This window comes from Perca fluviatilis, chromosome 22 (genome assembly GCF_010015445.1).
Source record: "Perca fluviatilis chromosome 22, GENO_Pfluv_1.0, whole genome shotgun sequence".
In the NCBI taxonomy this organism is placed as follows: Eukaryota; Metazoa; Chordata; class Actinopteri; order Perciformes; family Percidae; genus Perca; species Perca fluviatilis.
Genome location: NC_053133.1, coordinates 20,835,097 through 20,862,880, shown reverse-complemented (window position 1 = coordinate 20,862,880; position 27,784 = coordinate 20,835,097). Strand labels below are relative to the sequence as shown.

Genomic DNA, 27,784 nt, shown 5'->3' with positions numbered 1-27,784 from the left:
CAGGACTTTAACTTGTACTGCTACTTTTACTTAGCTAGCTACAGATCTGAGTACTTATTCCACCACTGTTTGTGAGTCACAGTCTGTCTTTGGCTTATCTTTCTTTAAATATCCACATCTCCCTCCCTGGTCTGCGGTCTCTTTAAATCCAGTGGAGGAGAGCTGCGAGTCCTCACAAAGTTGTCTGCCCGCTATGATTGCCCGCACTCAGCCTGATAAACAGCTGCTTACCATTTAGGGCACTTCACAAAAGTTTTCTCCGAACTCCTCGAATCGAGATTTTTTTGTGTATGTGTGTGTGTGTGTGTGTGTGTGTGTGTGTGTGTGTGTGTGTGTGTGTGTGTGTACATCGCTCTTTGTCTGTGGATGTTCAGATATAGAAAGTCTGCACCGCTGGAAGCTCGAGTCTGGACTCTAGGTTTGCGTAATGCTGAGGCGTCTTCTGCTCAACATCTGGATTAACTATTTGGAGTCAGAGCTAGCGGCCATACACACAACTTTGACTGTCTAGCCTGTCTTTTGTAAAAACGACTGCCCTTTTTCTCTGGAATTTAACTCCTTTTGATACACCGAGTTTTGCGCATAGATTATGTATTCTTTAAAATGGGTGCGAACAATGGAAAACAGTATGGAAGCGAGGGTAAGTGCTCTAATTACGACTTTAAAACACGTTTTATTTGAATTCCACATAGAAGAAAGTATTTCAATTAAAGTATAGACTCAACAACGGCTGCATGTTACCGCTCCCTTTCTCTCATGAACTAACAGAAAACAATTGTGCGGTTGCTGCGTTCTTTAGCTTCATTGAGTTTGTCCCTGGACATTAGAGCTAGCTTAAAACTAGCACTATTCCCTCTTTATCTTTCATTTCCCCACAGTTTAAGGGTTTTCTCTGTATGTGTAGAGATGACGGTATGCCATACTCCATTCAAAAATCTTCAAATTGTGAGGATATGTGCTGATATGGAGCTAAAAGCAACATTTGACTTTAAATTCCCTATACTTTAAAAACTATATATTTTTAATGTTCGTCATAGCCTATAAGATACAGAGTGACATCTGGTGGTCATATTTTAAAAATGTATAACATTTGAGACAAAAAAAAAAAACTCTTCCACTTAGCCTACTCACATTTTCTCCAGATCATTAACTTTTATTTTCTGTTTAGCTTTAGTTAAATGCATTTTACATAGTGCTACATGTCCTAAACTTGCATAGGTATTATTTGACATGCAAGTATTTACGTTATAACAAAAAAAAGATATTTTAGACCATTCATATAGTCAGTTTAAATCAAATATCACTCACATAATCAGTCAAAAACAGGTGACTTGTCAGGGCAGCCAGTTCATCAGAAAACTCCAATAGCCTAATTAATTTTTATTTGTATTTTTTTTTAAAGTGTATTCCTGCAGGTTTAGTGGACTTGGTTGTTTGATTGACTTGTTGTTTGATTTGGCAGCTATTTTGTGCATATTGGTCAATGCCATGTGATCCTTATGTAAACAAAACTATATAGAAGGCACCCAGGAAAGACACAAAATAGCAATGTTAACAAGAAATGTGTTAGAGCTTCTACTGAAACAGCTCCTCCTAGATGTTTTTTTTTTATAGCGGATACATGTAAAAGCATACCCACATATAACCGTATTATTTAATTCAATAAGTACATCAAATAAAGACCAACACAAGGCATATATAATATAGAGCTGATGGTCAAGACATTCGCCGCCCATCACATAAATTCAGAAAAATGGTTTCACCCAACTGGGATGCAGCTTTAAAACCAGGGAAAACAAAACAAATGTTATATTATATGCCTAACCAAAATCAATATGTTCCGACTCTCATATACTGATTAAAATCTTCAAACATGGCATTAATGAGCTCAGCAGGAGAGTCAAACTCGCCTTTACTGCTTTAAATTGACTTCATTCAGTCAGTCAGTCCCCCCCCCCACACACACACACACACATGTCTTTTTCATCTAATCTTCAACATTACTTATTCAGAAAAAGAACTGCGCTCCAACTCCACCGAACACATTATGATTCTCTCCAGAGCAGAAATGTTTGTATAAATAACATTCCAGTGTGTTCTCTTCCTAAGTCAATAACTGCAGACTAAAGATTGGGAGTCATGATAATAAAAATAACAAATGGACCAGCTCCACCCAGGAATCCAGCCTGTTCAGGTACATCAACAGATCCTACCGCAGATTTGAGTCTTCGATGAGCTGAATTTGCAACTTACCAACACTTTTCTTTAAAACTCTCATTAGGTTAAAGTCAGGTGGGGAAAATGTGATGTAGGTTATGCAGATTGTATTCTCCTCTACTGATTCACAACATCCTAATTCTCCCTTTCATTGCAACATGAAATGGGGCATTACCCTCCAAATTCGGCATAACTGGTTGATTTCAGTTGATTTGGTGACGCCAGTGAGTCCTGGTGGCTAATGTAAGCTCTGTTCAGAAACGCAACGGAGAGCAACGGTCTGTTTGGCTGCACTGTAAACACCCCAAATTGGAGAAGCTGGAACAAGAGAACATTAGCAATTCATCGTTATCAAAATAGTTGACAATTCATTTTCTGTCGGCTAATTGACTAACCATCGCAGGTTTAGTTGTTTTAATAAAGAAGTCAGTCAATAATTCACTTTTTTCTAACCGGGACTTATTTCATGCTTTTCAGCTGAAAGTATGAATATGTCGAAAATGGCGGACTCCGCCACTTACAATTAAAACTACCATATAGAAAGGTAATCACAGAATGTAAACACATTGAATTGCTATTGCTAGCAAAATGCTGACCATTAAATGTATCAAATATTTGATTGACTTCATGAAAATCTTAAGGATTGTAAGTGTAAAGGTGCAGTAGGTAAGACTTATAAAACTAACGTTCTGTCATATTTGCTGAAACTGCCCCTATGTTCGAGTAGAACTACATGAAGCAGGTAATTTAAAAAAAATCTGGCTCCTCTGCACTACAGTCTGTAGTGAGATTTGTAAAAATCCACAGCTCCCTGTTCAGATACACCAATCAGGACCAGGGGGGTGTCTATCACTGCTGAGGCACACGCATTCATTCTCCCTTGTGGGGGGAGGGGCTTAGGAGAACGTTTTGGGCTTTAGCAGAAAGGGGGGAGGGACTGAGAAGTTTTTGATGTTCAAATATTTTGGTCCTGGATCTTCCAAATCCTACCTACGGCACCTTTAATATTCACATTATACATGTATTCAAAGTATAGTCATTTCACAAAAGAAAATACTGCATAGTGGTATCAGCATCTTTATAGTGTATAAGACCAGCATCTTAGTTGCAAGTGCAGAATTCTGCGTCTGTCCACATCTGTTTTCAAGTGTGATACCACAATTAATTACACACTGGTCACAACTATGCAGAAACCCTCCACCAACACATTATATAAGCATAAAACAGGAAGCAGGAGCTTTTCTGAAAGTTGTTTTTCCATGAAAGACAGAAAACAATCGGCCTTGCACAGGTCCACATATGCAGTGGAAAAGAATCCTGTAACCAGACAAATATTATATTTACTTGTGTTTAACCAGCCTTATGCTTTTTGCTCTTCTTAGATATTAGAAAAGTGGACATCTGCAAGCGACTCGTGAATTTCTGAGTCATTTCTGGGGACCGAAGGAGCCGTAGCAGATGTGCCGGCTCAGTGATGTCACCACAAAATGTCATACCATATGAGCGGCATTGGTTTAAAATCATTTTATATGTATCGGTGTGATTGTGTGTCTTCCATATGGAGTCGCAGGTTGCTTGTTTTCCTCCCTACACAAGCTTATATACAGTATTTATGTCTTATTTCGGGAACTGTCTTGTCTGTTTAGGTGGCTGCGCTTGATGCATGTGGGTGTGACCGTTTGGGAATACCTCTTCGTGCTGGGTGAAAGGCGCATACTTAGTCTCAGGAAAGCCACAAAGCTGCATTTATGATCTGACAGAGGAATGAAATGCCATAAACAACTACTCCACAGGCAGCCTGCAGTCACCATGGCAGTCGAGCCTGTTGCACAAGGAATATCTCTAATTTAGCACTGTTGTGTGACTGTATAGAAATCTAAATCCAACAACACAAGGACAGCTCCCAAAGTAAGAGTTGTAAATTTGTGTAAACTTAATAGAAAGCACTTATATGTGGCAGTTGTACAGACTGTATGACCTAAGAAGTAGGCGGCTGATGATACATTTTATTGTAATCATTCATTAAAGAGAGTGGTTGCTTGTATCTTGAGTGTTTCCTCACTCGTCCTCCGTGGAAGTGAAGGCTGAGGGGGATTTCAGGAGACTTTATTCTTCTTCCAAATATAAAACAAAAAACCCAGACACTTACTTAAACAAACCAGCAGAGACTTTGTGCATGTGCCAAGCCTAGCCATTCATCCAAAAGTGAGGAGCATAAAAGTCATAAAAGCAGAGAGTGATTGACTTTATATTTCCTTACACTTCATACGTCCTTACCGATTTAAATACATCATGAAATACCTTATCTCTGACACTCTTTAGGAATTAAGCATAAAACGTGTTTTCTCTCAACTGAAAAGATTTTCTAATAAATCATAACTGCAGTTTGTCATCTTAAAGTTGCTATACTGTGTCCCAGCACATTTGTTTTTCTTCCCATTTCCCCTGCAGGTAAAGGGAGCTCAAGCATCTCTTCTGACATAAGTTCGAGCACGGATCACACACCAACCAAAGCTCCAAAGAATGTGGCTACCACCGAAGGTAGGGCATCTGGTGCTCATTAACCAAACTCCCCTCCCTTCTTCTTCTTCTTCTTCTCCTCCTCCTCCTCCCACCCTTCTCTTTCCTCCTCATCCACTCTCTGTACTGCCTATTTTTGGAGAAACCTGCGTGTTCCTGGGATAACCCTTAACTGAAAACAAACTCACAGCTCCCATCAGAAACCAAAGGCATTTCTTGGGCTTTGTTTGAGAAGAAGAAGAAGAAGAAAAAAAACACTTCTGGCTCCTCATTGTGGAAGAATGCTTATCTAAACTATGGTCGTATCAGGCTCAAAGCTTTGCCATGGAGGGAGGTACGTGTGCTCGAGAGAGAGAGGGATTTTAGAGAAGGTGTGGGGAGTGAAAATGGGAAAAGAGAGCTTCACCTTCTGTTGTTACTCCTCTCCATGCAGCTCTCTGGCTTCCTCTCGCCTCCTGGCTGCCCAGGCAATCTTCCAAACCCTGGCACACCGACTGTAGAAAACCGCTCCTCTTTGTCAGGAGTGTATGTGTTACGAATGTAAACTATTTGCTCACTGTAATGGTTCAAAAATACTTTTCAGCTGACAGATGCCTTTTGAAGCCTCCTGTCAGCAGGTCTGAGACACTTTTAACAATCTGTCAATCATTTTTTAATGAAAAAAAGAACAGAAAAAATATCACTAAAGTCATAGCTTCAAAGTACCACAATTCCAGGCGCCGGCAGCTGTAATCCTGTACGCACTGTGCGTAAATATTTTTTTAAATTAATTTGATACAGTTCTGGATTAAGGACGTTCTAGAATAGCAGAGCCGGTCTATCATCTCCCATCTCTCTGCCAATCACGTGAAAGTTTAGTTCATGCAAGGTCAGTGTGCGTGCTGCTGGGTGGTGGGCCTGCCCCGCTTGTGATGTCATTTCTGTTGTTGTTGTTGTTGTTACCGGGGCTGTTGAGTGAGAACGCTGTTTTCTGCGAGACTTGTGACACATATGTAATTTTAATAAACCGGTAAAAGCTATAGTGCGTAGTTTCTGTCTCCCCCGTGAGGAATTCTAAGTAATGACAACAACACTGTCGTTGCATTCACATGACACAAGCCTTCAGTGATCGCGCACCACCCCCACCACTGTTATCGGCCGTCAATTAATAGCTGGAACACACCGGGCGCTTTAGTGTCGCGTAGCGTAGATATGTGCCTGATCGTGCGCCTGGCCTTTCATATTTTTACCCGCCGGTCACAAAGCCATTCCTCTCGGCTCTCTCTCTCTCTCTCTCTCTCTCTCTCTCTCTCTCTCTCTCTCTCTCTCTCTCCAATAGAAAGAGACATGATGAGTGAGGAAGAGAGTTTTATGGTGGTGTTGTATCGGTAACATTAGTACAAAAAAACAAAACATGAATCAATCTCTATCTCACTTAGTAGACTGTGTATGTGCACGTGTGGGAACTTACTAGCGGCGGGCGGTTTGTGTGTGTGCGTACTATGAAATAGAATCCTGCCGGCACCTCTGATGCTATATTCTGTATACAGCATAGTGTCTTGTAAATCCTTGCATTTGAGCTTGAGCTCTTCTGGATGTAATCCAATATTCACTCTCCTTATAGCTCCGTTTTGGTCTCCACCAGATCCTGAGGTAAACATGTGGCTAAATGCTCCACTGTGTTCATCAGCTAGTCGCTAACTTTGTCTGTCTGCTGTTTGGTGCTTTGCAGGTACTGTACAGTGGGTTTATCAGCGATCTTTCACTGAAAACAACTATCTGCTGTTGCTAGAAGCAAGGTTGATGAGAGCCGTGAGAGTGAATTAAAATGATAAAGTTGTAAAACCAAAACAATTAGCTGAAGAAGGCTAAAATGTTCTGTAGAGCTGAGGGAAACTGCTGGTGATAATTCTCTGTGGTGACTCCTTTCACTTTACACATCGTCATTTGATCTATCGTTAAAGGTCACATGGCATGAAAATGTCACTTTATGAGTTTTTTTAACATTAATATATGTTCCCCCAGCCTGCCTATGGTCCCCCAGTGGCTAGAAATGGCGATAGGTGTAAACCGAGCCCTGTGTATCCTGCTCTGCCTTTGAGAAAATGAAAGCTCAGATGGGCCGATCTGGAATCTTGATCCTTATAATGTCATAAGAAAGAGACATGAGGTTACCTCCCCTTTCTCTGCTTTGTCCACCCAGAGAATTTGGCCCACCCATGAGAGAGAGACATCATGGCTTTCAAGTGAGCAAAGTGGCAGTTGGTCAAGGCCACACCCCCACCCTCCACCTTGCCCCCCCCTCTCTCCTCCTCAATAGCTACAGACACAGAAATGGCACATACTAAGGAAAGCTCATTGTGGGACTGGCTCTAGTGACTGTAATTCTGCACCAAGGCTGAATTTCGGGAAAGAGACTTCAGATACAGTATAAGGGGACCACTAAGGCCTATATAAAAGCATTCAAAAAGCAGCATGTCATGGGACCTTTAATGTAAAATTATTGATTAGCACAGCTTTAAGCATTTCAGTATAGCAGGCTAATATTGGTTAGCTTAATATCACTAAAATGGCAATATATGTCAAAGTGCTTTACAGATTTGGGGAGTCTGTTAAACCTCCACTGGGCAGGGATCTTCAAGAGACTATGAGTCAGACAGTTCAAATTAAATCTCAGAACCCAGTGAAGTAATCACTGAGTCATTGATTTTGACAAAAAAAAAACCTGATCAAAACCCCCGTAGATACATTATGGTCTCTCTCCCTTTGTGCTGTGGTCTCTTTGTCTGAGTTGACCAGTGACTCATCGACTCTTTTGCACGCTCACACACACATGCACGCACCCAGTTCCTCTCATGCATTGTCATCACCAATCTTGAATTTGCTCTGGCATGACGAATGTAGTATTCTTGTGGTTTCGGAGCTGCCCACAAGAAAACAAATAGCAGCTACAGCCTTTGTTTATAACTGTCACTCAGCTGAAGATTTCAAGGTGTTTCTCAGAGAGAACAAAGCAACGAGACAGCAGATGTGCTTTTGGTTTCACGCAAGATGTGTGTCAATTAGTCTGTTTAAGTGAGGTTAATTCACTGATTAACCTCACTAAATATAAAGATGTACCATCCTCCGGTGGGTGTGCATTAAGATGAGGCAGATTACTCATTTGACTTCACTGGAAATGCTGACTCACTTGGGGAGCTCCTGGAAGTGTACCCGGAATATTTTGGGGGAAATTGATAATTGTCCTGACTGTGTCTACTTGGAGAACAACCTGTGCAGATAGAAATATATAGACAGATTATAGACCATGACCAGTGGCTTCCCCACCATAATTTACCTCCTGTGTTATGACTGAAATTGTTATTTTTTTTTTCTCCATGCTAAGTGGGAGTAATTACATGGTCTGGAACCACCACAGCCACAGTCAAATCCCCCCTCCTTAAGAAGACACACACATGATGCGCGCGCACACACACACACACACACACACACACACACACACACACACACACACACACACACACACACACACACACACACACGTGTGCATACTCATGTTCACACACTCACACAGTGGCAGATTGCACAGTCCTTGCCCGCTTCGTCCTGTGGTCCACTAAACTAATCAGGAAGCAGTCTGGTCAGTTTCCCCACCACACACACTGGGAGTATTCATATTAAGGTCCAGCATCCTCATGCTGCAGTAATGTAGTTATTTAGTTAGTTAGTTAGTTAGGACACAACACTTTCTGGGAACATTATAGACTTATTTAAACATGTTTTATGCAAACTGAAAAAAAAAAATACTACAAGCCAAAGGTTTATTCCCATGAAGGACTTTTTTCCTTGTCTCCCAGGCTTTGTCCAAGTAACAGGCTAACGTAACTGTTTTGTACGTGAAAGATACAACTTTGTTTCTGTTTGGCTACACTTTACTTGAAGTTTTCTACATAAGAGTGACATGATACTGTCATGAACGTGCCATAAAACATTATAAACAAGTCATAAACGTATATGACATAACACGTTTTTAGTAAGTGAAATTCGGTTTTGTCATGACAAGTTATGGTTATAGTTAGGGTCAGAGTTAGGGTTAGGGTTACATGACACTGTCATGACACAGTCATGACAGTGTCATGTGAGTGTCATGTGTTCATGACCGTGTCATGTCACTCTTATGTAGAAAACTTCAAGTAAAGTGTTACCTTCTGTTTTCATCTGATGGAAGACAACATATTGTTTGGTTTCCAGTAAAAAGGACAAAAGGAAGCAAAATTGTTTTCTATGTCATTGAGATGGCACATTGAACCAATCCGCCCTTCTTCATCCAGACTGTCATTCCACACAGTTCCAACATTATTAATCCAAAGTGGATTCAGTTTTGAGTAATTCAAGCTAAATAAAAGGAAGAGGTTTTTTTATGTCTGATAGGGCGGGGTAATATAGTTGAAACTAATATCACAACATTTTTGTTTAGTTTCTTCAGGGTATGAAACATGTAAAGCAGCCAAACCCGGTGACCAATCGCTGTTATGTATTATTCGATAACACGTTTCCCTCTTGTAAATCAATTTAATAACAAATTGTAGTTGTTTTTAATTACAGCTTGCTTGAAATGTTATTTTGGTACAACTGAACCATACTATTATGCACCATATAAGCTGCTGGTCATACCAGATCAAGTAAGGTTGTATCTGCAAAACCCTACAGTGTATTCAATTGAGAAAGAGTGGGCTTTAATGCTCATGGATTCACCTTTTTATTTGTAAGAGAACAATTGTTATTTCTGCTTTTAAAAGACACATAATCTCCCCATAAAGCCCTGCATGTAAGATCCAAACCAGAGCCACTGAGACTGAAGGACTGGAGACTGCACCACGTCTTTCTACAAACAAAAAACGTTTGTCACCAGAAGAAACTGGAATATTTGATAATCATCTCAAAACTCTTTAAATTCAATGAACCATAATATTGAACCCTCATATCAGCATACAGATGGAAAGTAGGCCATTGCCTATACCATGTATTCCCACAAAATCAACATAAGGATGTTACACTCATTCTGCTCATGAAAATATAGCCTACCGAGTCGAGCAGTCGTCTGGCAGGTTTTTGCAATGTGTCTCTGTTTTTATTTATTATCTAGACGGGCTTGTGGTGGGGCTGACCCAGATGCTTATTAGACGCAGACTGAAAGCCACAGTTCTGGACAGTAAATCCTTCCTGTGGGATGAAAACTGAGTATCTCCCAGCAGGGGTTACACTGTGACCCTGTCTGGGCCTCAAGGGTTTGCTTTGGCACAGCCCAACTCAGGGTACCTTAGGAATGTGGCTCAGACATGACGGGAGCTTAACTGACAACACCCGGAGAAGTTCGGCCTGTGTGTCGTAACTCTCGAACACCGTTTTCATCCTCCTATATCAGCGGTGCCAAGTTTTGGATGTAACACAGACTCACAGGGGCGTTGATCATGTCAAAGCAGCAATGCTTTGGGGTCAGCTCCTTCCCCCATTTATAATGGCACCAGGAAGGTAGCTGAGGAACAGGGAATGGTGGGAACAATGAACAAGCCGACTTCCTCTCTGTCTGCCAAGGACCACAGAAACAGTGATAACAGTGACGGGGGAAAAGCTGACTCTGTCCTTCCAAAGATTACACTGTAAACATGTAATGATTTATATGCAATTCTCCAAAAGCAGTTTAACATTTAGATTATTCTTCTTTACGGGTCCAGTTATGGCCCTAATCAGAGTTTTTGACATCAATTTCTCATTATACAGTATATGTATGTACATCATAGTGGAAGAATTGTGCATTTAGGATGTTTCACAAGTCACTGACAGAAAGATTAGCACATTAGAAATGTTTCACCTCCTTAAGTTTTAAATGTCTACAAATTATAACATGTCCTCAGTGCACAAATGTGAACATGGTGAAGAAATCCTGCCCATTGTAACCTTTATTTAAATCAAGTAAGTCTCATTTTCAAGGGAGGCCTAAGTGCATATACTGAAAAACAATAGTATACATAAAAAACAAGACATTCATAAATAAATAATGAGAATATATGTAAAAAATAATTGATTTAAAACGTCCATTTAAAAAAACAACAACTGAGATTTTACTTTTGCGTGTTAAGCAAGACCGCAAGCAATGATTGGTCGGGGTTCAGTGTGTCTTAGACATCTATGAGCCAAGTCATAGAAGGAATTAAAGGAACCATGATCACCTAACCTGACACGTTATGTTTCCTTTAAAATGTAAAGCTTTATTGAGTTTTGGCAACAACATTTTTTTAATAAAATCAGGGCGTCACATTCATGCCTCTTCATTCACATTCCCACTTCCTCAAACCCATTCATTGCTGCTGCTCACCACATGCCCTCTGACTTTTCCCTCCAGTCCCAATCACCTGACCTTCCCTGCTCACCTGTTCCCACTTTCTCTCATCAGCCCTGCACATATAAAACCAGCCCTTTCCAACTGCTCGGCTTCTTGCCTTCGCTTCCTCTGTATTCTGATATCTGAAACCTGGAATTTAAAACTTGTTACTTGCCTGTTTTGAACCTCTGCCCATATCTTTTGGAGTTTGTATTTCCTGCGTGCCCCTCTGGATTGGTTTACGTGTGTGGGCAGCCTCAGGATCCCATTAGCTTTTGTACCTTAATTTGGTCGATAAGCCCCTGAACTGTATCAGTCTGCCCTAGCTGTCTGCGTTTGGGTCCTATCCTCGTTTTCCCTCTCGTATTACAAGCTACCAATGAATCTAGCAACATGGCGTGCCAGTTTCTGCTTTGCACTGAATATTTAGTTTTTTAATGAAAACACGTATCGCTTCTGATCGATGTGAGCATGTAGCCACGTGGTCTCTGTGAAAACCATGCTAACCCTGTCTCCAAGACATCACATTTTCATGAGCTGAGAAAAACTTTTAAGCTTTGTGATGAGTGTCCCCATGTCTCCCATTAAAAGAGCGACAGCATGTTCCCTAACTGTAATCACGGGTCTTGTATCAATGACCATGAAGATCCTCTAACCTTGGCGAAAATAGTCATTTTAAATTTACTTGCATTTACTTTGCACACCCACACAGGTGATGTAATGTTTATTTGGCTGGATGATGATGAAATCACAAATTCTAATATAATACTATTACAGCAATACACAGTCCTAATATTGATCAGTGTTTGTTCACAGTATTCCCACTTGAGGGTCAGCTGTGCAGTCTAAACAGTCCCTCCACAAAGCTCCTGTCTCCACCATGATCATATTTTTGCCCTCCCAAAGGCAACAAATCCCTCACACTTCATCTGCAAACTAACCTCACCGCTGACGACCCATTTACTGATGTTTACTTTAGCAGATGTATAGTGTTTCACTGTTGATTTTTGCTGTGCCAAGTATGAAAGAGGCTGCAGCGAGGTGTTTGTGTGTGTCATCGCTGTTGGGACATTTTCACCGCCGAGAGGAGTTTTAAGTTGTTATCCTCGATTTATGTTTAAACTGTAACTTTCTATCGTTCATCAGTAGTCATTACTGCAGTATATCTTTCAAGCCAAACAATTCTGGGCAAACTTTGAACTGGTGTGACGAATTTATCGACTGGTGAAACTTAATGCTGCGTTTGTTCTGCAGCTCTATACGGCTGTGTTGCAAGTTCTCACACAGGGAAGAGAAGTTTGTTTAGATGAAAAAGCATCTGTTTTTTTGGAGAGAAATGTTTGGCAGGTGATTGGCTATTTCATGGAGGATTAGAGGAAGTTGTAGATTGTTCTCATTTTGTGCAGAAGTTTGTACGATGCCGGCAGTATTGGTGGAAGAGAAGAAAAGTCCCTTTTCACTATTATTTCTTAGGACACAAAGCAGCAGCCTGCAGTTATTGTTAGACTTTTATTCAACAAGCCTGTAGCAATTGCATTGAGAAATATCAGTGATTTACTTCAAATCCTCATTGGAGATTGTCTACCTAAAGAGAGAAAACAGAGAGGCAAAGAATGCCACTGCTATTTTCCCCAGATTTTCTCCATCAGCTGTCCTCGCTCCTCCCCCTTTCTTGTCTACCGCTTGTAGAGCCAGGAAATCTGAGCGAAAAAGCACAGAACAAGGCGGCGAAAGAAAAAAAAAAATCAAACAAGTGAAAGCAGTTTAGCGAAGGAGATGGAGGAGGAGGGGAAGGAAAGGCAGTTCAGTGAGCAGATCTCATAACTCTTCTCTGATTACTGCTCGGCCTTCTTATTCTCTGTCTCAGGGAGGAAGTGCCGGCCCTGTTGTTTTGAATGCCATTTTCTACAACAGGGCCACATCTTTTAGTTCTACTACAGCAGCGTGTTTGACAGGAGTTGGGAAAGACGCCACTTGGCTTTGCTTGCTTCCTGTAAGATTTTTGGCTCAAAAATGATGTTTTTACTGTGATACACCTGGGTTTTTGGGCTTTTCATGTGGCAACGACCACAGTTGTGGACCAGCTGAAACGGACACATTGGACTTCCCCTCCCCTCTATTTGATTCTGTGGTTTGTTTCATTACGTAAGCAGCAAAGTGTCAGTTGTGGCTGAAGCTGCAATGGTCCAAAAATGAAGGGGAAACTTCTCTCTAGACAGTGTTCTTGAAAAGGCTCTTGATTGGATAAATTGAACCAGAACTAAATTACTTTTGCTTTTTTGCTTTTTAATACCAAATTGTGGTTGTATTTAACACCTCTTTAATATGAAGAATAGAAATTGGACATTTGCTTTGGTTGTCAAGGACCAGGACTATACATAAAATACATAATAGAAATAGAAACTCACAGGGCCAGTTGGTGAACAACCTATTTGTTTTCTTTCTGGGCGTTAGAAAAGAGGTTTGATACCATATGCATTTCTGTATGGTAAAAATGAAGGTGCAGCCAGCAACCGGTTAGTTAGCATAAGGACTGTTAGCAGAGAGAAACAGCTAGCCTAGTTAAACTTGCAAGGTTACAAAAAACGGCCTACCAGCGCCTCTAAATTTCTCAAATTTATAAACTACCTTCTTTGCCTCTTACGTACACAACATAAACGACAAGTTTTGATTTTATGAAGCGCTTTTTAAACTTTGGACAGAGCCAGGCTAGCTTCCCGTCTTATGCTAACCTAAGCTAGCATAAGACGGGAAGCAGCTGGCTCTAGCTTCATATTTAATGTACAGACGAGAGTAGTATCAAACTTACTTAAAATTAAAGATTTCTTTATTCAAATAAGTCTTGTTTCTGTTGTGTAAATTTGCCTGACGAGGCTTTTTCTACCTCAGAAGTGTGTTCCATGTAGTAGCTGCCCAGTAGGCTACTGTGATATTTTGCAAGTATGATGATCCTGCACAATGGCGTATTTATTCTGTATACAAAACAATTCTATATACAGTGAAAGACCAATCACAGCCATGCATGGTGCTTGGCAAAAACACCTTGAGAATTTATAAAGATTTCTCTCTCTCTCTCTCTCTCTTTTTTTTTTTTTTTTTCTTCTCTTTTTTTTTTTTTTTTTTTTTTTTTTTTTTTTTTTTTTTTTTTAAAGGCATTTCTATCATTTTGAGACAAAACAGCCTCTTTCTGGAGTTAAAGTGAACCATTTTTCTTCAAGAGTTTATAACCGCAAAAGTTCCAGCACTTCCCTTGTTCTGTTGCTTCAACCACATGAGATCATTACATTTGCTCCTCATCACAACCAAATCAACCGTTTAGGCCAGCGCTCGCTTTTCCATTCCTGTCTGAAGTGCAGTTCTTCTTGCTGTTTGCTGTGTGTAGTCAACGTTACCCTACTCAGTCATTTAACACGACTGTCACTCCACACTCTAACCCCCCTCACACACCACTGCCAACAAATATAAACTGTACAGAAAGGCATTTCATGCACATGATTCCTTGCAAAAGAAATATCATCTTTGACATCCTGATTTAACAACCTGTGAATGAAAAAGTATGTCATCTTGAATTTCAGTGATTTGCCAAAAGCCAGATCAGTTTAGCATGATGCCAGATTGCTTTTGGAGTCTGAACTGCCGTCTCTATCCTGGAAAAGTTGTGCTGTTATGAATGCACAGTCACAAATGCTCATTTGAGTAGGCCTAGATCAGGCTTTCAAATTTGGCTTTAAGATGTCCATGCGTCTGCTGTCCTCCTCAGCTGTGGATTTATAAAGAGACAAGGCCAGAGTGTGGAGACGTATGTGTCTTTTAAACTGACAGAAGGGCTTTAAGAGGCGGAAAACTCCCTTGAGGAAATTAGTCGTGTTGGGGAAAGAGTGTAATAGTTCCTGGCGCATGTGTAGCCCAATCTGTTGCTGCACTAGCTTCAAAAAATGAATCCTCGAGGCTGAGTGAGTGTGAGAATAGCTGCAGTCCAGAAGTAGTGGAGTTCTGGGGGTTGTGGGGAGCTAAGGAGTCAGTTTCCTGCCCAAGTGTAAAGGAACCAGCAGGCCCTATTGTCTTTCAGGTTGTCCAGTGACGTAAGACCTTCCTGTAGTGAAGGCTTTGCTGATAGCCTAGCCGCCACACTGTACAGTACGGTAATATCAACTTCCATGTATTCAATAAAACCCAAGACAGACCCAGATGTTTTTTTATCCCAGTAGTTCTCTCTCAGTCGGATGTTTCCCTTTAAAAAAAAACTGGAGCGAGTGTTTAGTGCTGATAAATCAATTCTCTTTCAGTCAAATCCCTGAGGCCTGGTTGTTTTTTATTAGCTGATACTTCTTCTTTTTTACCCCTCGTGTTGATTTGAATTTGATTTCCTGACTTCTGAGTAGAAAATAAGCATCTCTGATTCCCTCTCGTGCATGACGCCACCGTGTCACAGTTTTGGTACGGGAGGGAGGGAGAGGAGCACAGTGAAGCTTGCAGAGCAGGAACATGTCACAGGGCTAATGGCATTGAGGTAATGTATTGGTCTGTTCTGCCAGATGCAGCGGTAATAATCCTATGAGCTCCAGACAGGGTCTTAGCAGAGCTTCGCAGCACTGCAAGATCCTGAAAAGAATCCCTATAGCTTTAGTTTATGACCAGACTGCGTCAAAGTCTGGATTGACCCTGCCTGTGCACTTGTCTCTGTCTCTGTTAAAGTCTGCAGACTCTTTTGCCAATTTATCTTCCCTCTCTCTTTTCCTCTTCCCCTTATTTACTTTAAGAGGCCCTGAAATGACGCCCTTAAATCTGTTTTTGTGCATTACTTTTTTTTCAATAAGTTCATCAGGTTTTTGCCATTAAGGCGACATCACTCCGAACATGCAGCTGCAGCCTCTTCATCACGCGAGCATCATGTCTTTTTCGGCGATCACTTCCATTGATTTACATTAAACTTCTGGAATCAAAGCGCGGTCCAGATGTTTCTCAGAAGTAAGTTGATGTTAATGGGATCCTGCTGCAGCACTGCTGTGGATCAGCTTAGATTTGGGTATTAGTGGCAAATGATTTCAGCCAAGGATGCCTCTCTGTGGCTACGTGCACATTCAAAATGCATGAGTTTCTCTTTCATTTCACCACTGTTCCGTTGTTCTTTGTCCAGGGTAAAGACCAGATGTTCCACTGTTTCTCCTCTGATTTCCTAAACCCAACTGAATCTTCCACCATCTGCACTTACAGTCCCTTCAAGATCATTTTAACAGCTGCATGGTATTTGTTCTGTTAATGATAGGTTTGCAGTGATACCGAGATATAAAACATGACACCGCACTGGTTAACTTATACAGATTCCAGCAGTATCTGAGGGTTACAAGGAAGTGTATTCTTTCATGCTTAAGAGTTTGGAGCAGCAGGTATATGAACCCACCCAGGTCCACATACTAGCTTTATCTGGTGCTTTCAGTTGTCTCAGATGGTTCTTATTAGTGGATAAAGTTTGTTTCGTTGTCATGGAGATAGATCTGTTGATATGCAATGATTTCATCCTGAGCACTTCTAGGACTTCTTAAGCATGAAGCTCATTCTTCACCTTAAAAATGGTACTAGACTTAACAATACCAGCTCAAGGGGCACTTACATGTTATACAGTTGAAAGCTCTGGTAAAAGGACAGGTCAAGAAAGACTTTCGAAAGCCGATAATTGAGAATATTGGGAGTTTTTGTGAGACAAAATGATTTTGGCTTTTTATTTTACAGACAGTAAAACTATATTAGTAGACATAATATAAGTAGTGTTTCTGTTTTTAATGTAGAAGGTGTGTATGCAGGTGATTGATTTTATCCTAAAGATGATGAGAAAAATTTTATTCCAGATTTGACGAAGATTTCTCAGAAATGATAATATACTTTCTGCACCTGATGAAATGCCTATGCTTCTTATTTGCATACAGTAATATGCTTCATCTGGATTTTTTTTGTCATAATGAATTGCATTCATACCTTCTATGTCTTAATTCCACAGCTCTTTATTTAGCCTTTATCTGCATGGCTGGCTTTAAAACAATGCATTTGTCCTTGAAAATGTCTGTTGATTGCAAATGCATCATTAAAAAAAAGGCTCGGACAGCAAGTAGCAGCACACACTAGCAGAGGTTCTCCAGATGCAAAAAGGACTTCATAGTAAGAAGTGACAGTGTTTTTTTCTGCACCTTTAACAGCGTTTATTGTGTGTGCAGCATCAATAATCAATGGTGATTGGAGAAACAGATGCCTTTCTCAACAAGAAAACATAGATAGATAACACCTGGGCGTCCTTAAAGAGACCCAGGTGCTATCTATCCCAAATCCAGTGCAACCAAGCAACTGCAAGGCTGTCTTCATTTAACTTTTCCCACCAGCTGGGTGGAAGTGTAACTCTGAGAGAAGGGAAGGGGGTGGATGTAGTGTAATTAGCACTGTGTTTCTCTGGGCTTGGAGCTCTCTTCTGATCAGTGACACATGTAATTACGTAATTTGAGAGTTGCTTCTTAGCCAGTGGCAGTCAGATGAGTTTGTCTCCTTTGTGCAGAATCCCATCGCATTAGCTCGGCCTTGGACAACAAAGAAATGCATCCATCAAAACTAATGACTCAAGCAATGCGTCTGTGTCACACCTGCCAGTGAAAAATCGGGGCCACGTTCAGTGCCAACAAAACATAGCAAACCGTTTATATAAAGTGAAACGGGTGCGTTGAACACCCGGCTGTGTGCTGTGTACTGCCTTTTTATGACCACAAGTTTACATGATGTCGCTACTGATTGGGTATAATTGAGTGTAGTCTATATCCGTGACGTTCCACTTCCGGGATGGTTCAGGTGCCGCCGGAAATTCCGCCGGATATCTTTAATTTGGGCCGGACGTCCGTTACCTTCCGCTTTCTTTGTGTTGGCATTTTAAACTCCGGTGGATTTCTGAGGACTATGGTTAACTTCTCCTCAGATCTCTACAGGGTAAATCCAGACAGCTAGCTAGACTATCTGTCCAATCTGAGCTTTCTGGTACACGACTAAAACAACCTTTGAACGTACACATGTTCCACCCAAACAAGTTCCTTCCTGACGCTATTTTGCAGCGGCGCTGTTGCTCCGCTCAGCGCCACCCATGACGATTGTGAAAGAAATGCCAATAAACCAGAGCACGGTTTTCTCCAATCCCGGAATGCTGTGTGGACTTGCAGACCCTCCTCCGCAGCACTCTGGAGGAAGTTCTGGCAATGCGAGACTACACTCGGTGTGACACAGCCACTAAATGAGAGCCACGCCCACCAAACGAGAGAAAAAGCTCGTTGCACAGTGTTGCATGTCGTTTAGTCTATATCCTTGACGTTCCAATTCCGGGATTGCTCCGGTGCTGCAGGACATTCCGCCAGATGCATATGTTTGTTTCCTTTTGCTTTCTTTGTGTTGGAATTTTGACTGCTCCTCAAATCTCTGCAGGGTAAATTGAGAAAGCTACCTAGACTACCTGAGTTTTCTCTCGCACAACTATTTTACAGCGGCTCCATGACGATTGTTATTGGTTTAAAGAAATGCCAATAAACCAGAGCACGTTTTTCTCCCATACCGGAATGCTATGTAGTGTAGCCTGTAGTCATTATTTAATAAAAAAATGAATTGCATGGAACCAAAATAGACTGATTTCCACTTGTTTGTACAGCTCTGTGTTGCATAGTGTGTGGTTTCCAGCCCTGTTGGATAAATCCACTAGGTAGCACTAGGTATTAACTCAGGAATCTTGCAATATTTGCAGTGTACTTGAATAAACATAAAAGCCCAGCACCACTATTGTCATGACATATTTGGACAGGTGTGTGAAATTTAAAATATATGAGGTGTTTACAATGACCTCGGACCATTAAATCCTTTGTATTAAACTACAAATACACCGGCCAAGATAAACTAGATGACCTCAAGGAAATAATCAAACACATTCAAAATTGAGCTAATCATAGGTAGACCACCCAAGAATGTGATGCATGAACCCAAACTGTGGTCAACCGTAACCTATAAGAACCATTAAATCATCTGGTTAGCAATGAGGTTTGATGCAGATTTTTATCACGCGACGCATTTTGGACTGCTCGTCGTTTAGCTCAAATCTGGATGCGAGTGAGAATTGTAAGTGCACACAAGAGAGTGGTTTTAAAGTAGCCGTGAATCGGTGGACATGTTCCCGGGAGGACGAGTCTGCGGATGTCATCAGAGGCGAGGCGGGAGGCGGACCGAGCCGAGGTCTGGAATATAGATCTGATGGGCAGTCGTAAGGACGGCGTCACTGGCCAGCAGTCCGTCCCTGCACACAAATCCACATGACAGAGGCCGGATGCGGCCCGTTTGTCATGAAGATGCTGACATACGGAGTGTAAAATCAGCTGACTGTCCTGGTCCTTAAGCATCCATTAACCGTCACGGTGCAATCTACGTATAATAGGGAAATGGTGGTTGGTAAAAGTACAACATCAAAAGTTACTATAGAGTTAATGCAACACTTTCTTACAGTTTAAACATTATAAGCAAGAATATTGCAGTTTGGGCAAAAGGTGGAAACAACACCAGAGTAATCGTGGCCTCTGAAAAGTAGTAAGGATCGGCTGAGTTTTTTTTTTCTGTTTTGTGCATAACCACATAGAAACAATTAGCAAATTCAGTGTAGCTACATGTAGCTGCTCCCACTAGCCTTCTCACTTTTTCTCTCTCCATCTTGCTCTTATTTAGACTTTAAACCTCAATAACATTACAAGAAATGTGCACCCGAAGTCCTAATATTGACCCCAGATACAACGAGTGCTTGCTTGCATTAGGAATTCATTCTATACAGCTGCAGCTTCTGTTTTAACAGTCAGAAATGACAGGCACTAGTACAGTAACTCAACCTCAATAGTTCCTGGGCAATCAGAAGGTACGAGGATGGAGTATATTTTTTAATTTTTTTGGGGGGGGGGGGTATAGGAACCACAAACCACTGGAACTACATTCCTGCAGTAAAAATTTGTTTTAGAAATGTTCCTAGAAAAATAATTGTGGTGAAAAAGGGCCATTTGGTGTTTTCACAGGATTAGTAATACTATGAATTTAAATTAAATCTTTTGACCAAAGTTGATTCTGTATATTGCCTTTTGAAACAACAGTCCTACGTCAATAACTGTTATTACTTTCTGTCCATATTTTAAGACTCACTGAAGAGAGATCAAAAGATAAGTAAAGGTTCCTCAAAAAGTTCCTCAAAAAGTTATTTTATTTTGATCAAAATGTATAGGAAATATTTCCCTATGGAACAATTGGCAAGTTCCCAAGTTCCTATAAAGGTTCCTGGGTTCTTGGGAAATTAAGTAAAAGGTTATAAATATACTAAATATACATAAGCCTTTTGAGCAAAACTGATATATTGCCTTTTGGAATAATAGTCTTAACTCAACACTTTGTAAATGTTTTGTTAAGACAACTCACTGGAGAAAATAGAAAAATAGAGTTCTGGACTCGCCCTTATCATCACATAAGTATTGGTTTAAAACTTTCAGAATATTATGATCTTTATTTTGAAACATGATAACACCAATTCTTTTGCCCATAAAGCCTGCAGAGCCGTAGTTGGACAGCTGTTAGTGACATCATACTCGTGACTACTTGAAATGCTTTTAGTAATGACTATCAATCCAACTGAGCTCCTCGAGATTGGACAAGACGAGTTGGAGGGGTGATGAGGAGACGCAGATACCATCAGAGAAGAGCACTCAGTGTCCCGGGGGGATGGGAGCCGGAGCTCCGGCTTACGGAGGCGGAGGGCTCCGCCGTCTCACGCCACGGTGATGGGATCCAGCCACCGCTTCTCACAGCTGCGTCTTCAGATGTGGCGGCAATCAGCGCACATCTGTCAGGAGGGCCTCAGTGTTTACACAGGCTCTAGCCTACAGTGTCAGCACCAGCACCAAGCTCCTGAGCTGGTGGCTTTAAAGCAAAAGAGAGTTCATCTGATGAGAAGGCCCTGTGACTGTGGCCTGAATGCCGGGAAGATATATGTGACACATTTTTTCCCAAACGATCCATGTAAACTCCTCTTCATTGATGATAAAAGCCGGTGTGGCTATGGCACTGTCATGATTAACCCTTTGACCCATTTAATAACTGACAAGTACAACGTGACACTGTGTCATTTCCAGCATAGACACAGTGAAGATTAATGGAATGCATGAATTTCCCTGCTCTAAGACAGCAGCGGTAAAGATGTGGTGTTCATCCTTCAGAATTAAACACTGAAGAGTTATACAGCAGAAAATTCATCACAGAAGAAAGGAGACCAGTGTCTCCACAGGAAGTGGCCTCAAAGGTCCAGAATGCAATGCAGCCAAGGAGCATTCCACCAATTTAACACATCAGTTTAATGGTTTACTGGGGAACTCCACCGGTTTCACACATCAAAGTCTGTTTACAGTTTCTTGTGTGAAAAAAAAAAAAGTTGAATAAAGCCTTTCGTGAAATCTGTATAATTGACTCAAGTGATGTCACTTGAGTCAGCTTCGGTTGGGACTGAAGACGTAAAATTTGAAAATTGAAACCATTTTAGAAAGAAGTGAGCTCACCATCCCTTTGCAGCCAACTCCTCATCTCTGCTTGAGGCTACATCAGCAGCTACTAGCATAACACACACAAATCGCGGTGGTCAAATTGCATTGTGGGTGATGTAGGCGCCAGGTTTTGACGTGGAATAAAAAAGATGGTTCTGCTACATTGATTTTAATCCTTTGTTAACTATCCATCGTGAGTCCGACAACGTTCTAGAGAAGCAATGCTAAATCTGTGGAGTATTCTTTCAAGGGGAGTACAACTCAGCCTGTGGAAACAGCTGTATAATGTCTTCTGTGGCTCTGAAGGGAGCTTTGACGAGTCTTGAGAAAATAACCCAAGGGTTATCTCAGTCAGGGCTTGGAGTCTACACGCCTGCATTACTAACTGAGTGCAGGGAGTTCGAAAGATGTTGGTATTTATTTAGGCAGGGAGTGTCTAATGAAAGGATCCTGTAGGTTGCATTATGGGAAATGTAGAATCCTATGTTTTTGCAATGTGACCCTATATGGCCTAGATTATTTTACTAAAGTCTCATGTCACTTGTTGCTGTATGCACTTTAATGTAAAGCACATTGAGTTTCCCCGTGCGATATAGTTAACATTCCCTCACCTTGCCTAAAAGTCTGAATATTTCCGCCTCTTCAATTTTGACCATTCTTTTTTCACTCTGTCTCATGTGAGTCCCCCAACTTTATGAAAGTGCAATACTTAAATCGCTGGAGTACCCCTTCAAGATGTTAAGCTAGTCTTTTTCTTGCATGGAAACTCTTTTTCTTCTAGGTCTTACTAACAGGATCACCATTAGCTGTCATTCTGTTTCTACTTGTCAAAAGTGCATGAGTCAGAGGAAAGAACAGCAAAAACCTTCATCACATTCATTGCAAAGTTATTCCTGGAATGCGGTCAACATTGATGATATAAAAATATCTTGAGGTGGCTTTTTTCCTATTTAGAGAAGTTGGTACAGTCTACGGCACATTTAAGGATGGTTGATTCACAGCTTGTGATTTGGACATTAAACCTACATTGTGTAATTGTTTGAGTTGATTCTTAGCAAAAAATCCCTTTGTTCTTTCACAAATATGTACTCATTCATGTGTAATTACTTCCAACTAATCAAAGTATTCTCGTAAGCGTAGAATCTGACATTCAGAATCATTCCGACTACATATGAGCGACTCGCTCGAATGACGGCAGCCATGTAGCGCCTCCATCTTTAAAATACATTAGCCAAAGAGGGACATACCTCCGGATTTTGCCCTCTTGCAAGGGGGAGATTACTCGCCAGGGAAGCGAAAAAGATAATTAAAACGACAACGCGACAGGCAAAGCAACAAGACCAAAGTTAATATTGGAATGGCTAGAACAGCTGCGTGTAAATGATGGAGAGAGCTAATTTCGGGTTCGGCCACCGTAAGGAGGAAGGGCTAAAAAGTAATATTCAGTTGGTTGTCATATACAATTTCACCGCTAGATGGGAGAAATTCTTACACAGTGTAGCTTTAAGCCAAAAGTTAAGGGCCCCTACTTATTGTTGTGAAAAAAGAGGTAGACTAGCCTGATATCGTCATACTCAGATTCTAGTCAGAATCTGAGTCTGATACTGCTCCATTGGGCTATGATTATAGGGCATGTTTCAACCGAACCAGGAAAGAAAATGCCTCTGCACTCCGACCAATCAGAGCAACGGAGAGAGAATGACTGTCCATCATCGTATAAAGCCCGCCCTGACAATTTGAAACAGCTCTGGTTCGAGCATAGTTGCTCCACAACGTATCAAGTCCAGACCGAACTTCCCGACCTCAAATGTTGTGGGCGGGGCTAAGTTCGGCTGGCATCCAGGCTAAGACTTTACAGTAAAAGCCTTTAAAAATGCTGTTTAAAACCCACTGTCTGTTTGTGAAACCTTTATTTTATTCATGAGGGTGATTACAGTGCCTTTTCCCATCCAAATCACATTAGCCCAGGTCTTGATCCAAAACCTAGTTACTGTAAACTTGTCAACAACTAAAAAATGAATGTGTGTTCTGTATGAGAAGAGGTTTGAGGAAGCAGTTTTAATCTGATGGGTTGATTAACAAGCTTGGAAATAAGAAAACAAAACCTTTTTATCTACAAAGTTGTACCTCTCCAGAGAGACATATGGCACGTGTTAACATTCCTTAGCTCTACAGGTCAATTGAAAATTAAGAGTTCAAAAACAAAGGGTTTTTAAACAAAATGAATTTTGAACTAACTCCGTCCCTCCCTTTCCTGTCTTCTTATCAATCTTGTCCTCCTCTTGTTCAGGTTTAGACTCCAGCACTCGGACTCTGAGCACCCCCAGCCCCGGTCTTATCCTGCCATCCAAGTCCTCCTCCCTCTCCTCGCCCGCCCTCTCCAGTAACGGCCATGAGACCAACTCCTCTTCCTCCTCCTCTGCCCCCGCCGAGACCGTCGCCGTGGTCCACTCTCAACCTGGCACTCACGCTCGCTCCCGCCAGTCCAAAAGCCACCACCACGCTCCCATTGACCTCCTCCCCGACCACGCCCTTCTGCAGATCTTCTCCCATCTCCCCACCAATCAGCTGTGCCGCTGCGCGCGCGTATGCCGCCGCTGGTACAACCTGGCATGGGACCCGAGGCTGTGGAGCACCGTCCGCCTAACAGGAGAGCTGCTTCACGCCGACCGTGCCATCCGGGTCCTGACCCACCGGCTGTGCCAGGACACCCCGAACGTGTGTCTGACCCTAGAGACGGTGGTGGTGAATGGCTGCAAAAGGCTCACCGACCGAGGGCTGCATGTGGTGGCTCAGTGCTGCCCGGAGCTACGTCACCTGGAGGTCGCCGGCTGTTATAACATCTCCAACGATGCTGTGTTTGAGGTGGTGTCCCGCTGCCCTGGCCTGGAGCACCTGAACCTCTCAGGTAAAAAATTCGACGAAATTAGGGCGGTGTAAGATATGAGAAAAACATGCGATAAAGTTGTTCAATATTGCGATAGTCGCGCATTGCCAGACCTTCCTCCACAGCGCTGCGGAGGAGGGTCTGGTGAGTCCACACAACAATTCCGGTATGAGAGGGAAAACGTGCTCTGGTTTATTGGCATTTCTTTAAACCAATCACAATCGTCATGGGCGGTGCTAAGCGCTGGACGGAGCCACGGTGCCGCTGCAAAATAGCCTCGGGAAATAACTTGTTTTGGTGTACGTTCAAAAGTTGTTTAGTTGTGCAACAGAAAACTCAGATTGGACAGATAGTCTAGCTAGCTGTCTGGATTTGCCCTGCAGAGATCTGAGGAGCAGTTAACCATAGTCCTCAGAAATCCACCGGAGGTTAGAATTCTAACACAAAGAAAGCGTAGGTAACGGACATCCGGCCGAAAAAGAGGGACATCCGGCAGAATTTCCGGCGGCACCGAAGCAATCCCATAAGTAGAATGTCGTGGATATAGACTAATATTGCGTTAACGATATTACTTGCGATAAATAAACAGATATTAAAGTGTACTCAGTTCTGCTGCTTTCAGTATTCTGCTGAAATAAAACAAATTGCTTGTTGAATTTATAGCAAATGAAAGGAAATCATTTCTAACATCATTTTATTCAACAAATTGAACTTTGAAGAACAACAGTTACATTTTAAAGTGCCGTTTTCTACTATTTTCTTTCAACTAACACCAAAAATCTCTGAGTGTCTGTGGCGATATGTCGCAGCCTTTTCGCGATGTGTTTTTTTTGCGCCACTTGATATCACGATGACGATAAAACAAACGATATATTGTGCAGCCCTAAAAGAAATGGACTTCTGTGACATCTTACTGTGATCGGTGGCTAATAGGCTCTCTCAGTTTTATTACTGCTACCCTACATCACGCACCATGTGTGGATTTACCTCAAAGAATTCCCTCTCCTCGATCCCTCTCAGTCAATTCTACTGAAGCTGGTAAAATCATTAGAGGAGCAGGAGAAGCTCTGCCAACCTTAAGTCCCATGTGAGAGAAGAAGACTAAGTTTGCTAAGGGGTGACACAAATAACATTGACTTGACTTGACGGACTGCTGAACAGCCGGCCCCGGCCCAGGGGGGGTTTTTTTTTTTTTTTTAATTAGGACAAGGGAGGGTTGTTTTGTTAAAAAAATAAAAAAAAAAAAAAAAAAAAAAAAAAAAAAAAAAAAAATATATTCTTTTTCACTGGTAAGGACATCAGCCTTTGATTATTTTTTTCCCCCAGAAAAGTGACCACAATTTTGGTTTTCTTGGAGTTGTTTTCACTCAAACATTTTTAATGCTTCTAGTTGCAGGCGTGTAGCCAAATACAGCAGGTTTTACTCTGGCACCCTCAAGTGGCTATTCATAAAGGGTCTTTTTTTTTTTTTCTTTAAAAGAAATACTGACATGCCCATATGTACATTAACAGTTTGAAGTTTGTTTTGCTTGATGTAATCATTTATCCTGTTCACACTGGCAATAAGAGCTCACTAATGTGCTTTTAATGTAATATGGATGGACAAAATACAAATGTTACAAATAAGTGGGTTAGGTTGTATTTTTTAGTTAGAAATGAACTAAAATCATTTCATTCTTCATATGGAAACACACATGTTGTTTTAAGACTGACTTTAAGAATCGTAATCTTCCTATATCAAACCCTTTAAACAAAAACAACCATTTGTTTCTGAACCTCTGCTTCCTCTTCCTCCAGGCTGCTCCAAGGTGACATGCATCAGCCTCACCCAAGAGGCCTCCCTCCAGCTGTCCCCTCTGCACGGCCAGCAGATTTCCATCCACTACCTGGACATGACCGATTGTTTTTCCCTCGAGGATGAGGGCTTGCGGACTATCGCCTCCCACTGCCCCCGCCTGACACATCTGTACTTGCGCCGCTGCACCAGACTGACAGATGAAGCCTTGCGCCACCTGGCTCTCCACTGCCCTTCAATAAAGGAGCTTAGTCTCGCGCAGTGACTGCGCGGGGGGGGGGGGGGCGGTGACTGCTTTTACTGCCCGAGACTGCGCTACTTAAACGCGAGAGGTTGCGAGGGGCTGACAGACCACGGCCTGAGCCACTTGGCCAGGAGCTGCCCAAAACTCAAGTCCCTGGACGTGGGTAAGTGCCCGCTTGTGTCGGACAGCGGGCTGGAGCAGTTGGCTATGTACTGCCAAGGCCTGAGGCGAGTGAGTCTCAGAGCATGCGAGAGCGTGACAGGCCGAGGACTCAAAGCTCTGGCAGCCAACTGCTGCGAGCTGCAGCTTCTCAACGTGCAGGACTGCGAGGTGTCGCCAGAGGCTCTGCGGTTTGTTAGACGCCACTGTCGCCGCTGTGTGATCGAGCACACAAACCCTGCTTTCTACTGAGACGGGGAGTTCTTGGACTGGTCTTCTGACAAATGGATGTTCTAATATTCCTGCTAGGGAGTTGGTAGAGTTCAGCGGCCTACGTGTCAGAACTGGTTGAAAACTGGTTTGCAATACTGGCCAGAATTTGTCTCTTTAAATCCGCTTAGTGGCTGTTAATGCTGAATATACTTCGTAGACTGTATTTAACATATTTATCTGTAAAAAAGGCAGAGAAGTATAGTATTTCAGCTTATAACATCTTTCATCATCCCACTTTACTTGCTACAACAATAGGCACTGGGTACAGTTGTGTTGCCATTTAAAAGCATTGTAATATATTTTTATTTCAACACCTTTATGGCCCTGAAACATAATTATTATCATACGTTACTGCATCTATTTAAAAAGAAACAGCAAGTATCTTCAGACTAAACCACTAAGAATGTAGCTATAAAACAGCAGCAACTACAGCAGATCTGATTCAAAATGTTCTCAGTTTCCCTTTCTTTATGTTGCATATGCACTTTATGCAATTGTGCTGACAATCACTTCAACTGAGCTCAAAGCGTCATCATTTTTCATTTTCTGTAAATTAAACTATTGAGCAAGGTTGTTGTTTTTGTTTTTTTTACAGCCAAATAGAAACTGTTGTTGAGAATTAACAAAGAACACATTGCTGCTATAACTGTGCCAATAAATTCTTCCAAATCCACCTCCACTGTGAGTGTTTTACTTAACTTCATTACAGCTTTAAAGGATTTAGGCTTGCACATGTTTGTGAGTCATTAAGGTA

At 41.7% G+C, this 27,784-nt stretch overlaps 1 protein-coding gene across 1 annotated transcript; it reads left to right on the top strand.

Annotated features, from left to right (window-relative positions):
* The first annotated feature begins 192 nt into the window (after nt 1-192).
* LOC120552536 (F-box/LRR-repeat protein 7-like) lies at nt 193-27,703 on the top strand. Its single transcript, XM_039790670.1, is given in 4 exon segments — nt 193-640; nt 4,669-4,758; nt 23,963-24,580; nt 26,357-27,703. Coding segments are annotated over 4 exon segments (1,398 nt in total). The 5' UTR covers nt 193-603; the 3' UTR covers nt 27,010-27,703.
* The last annotated feature ends 81 nt before the right edge of the window (nt 27,704-27,784 follow it).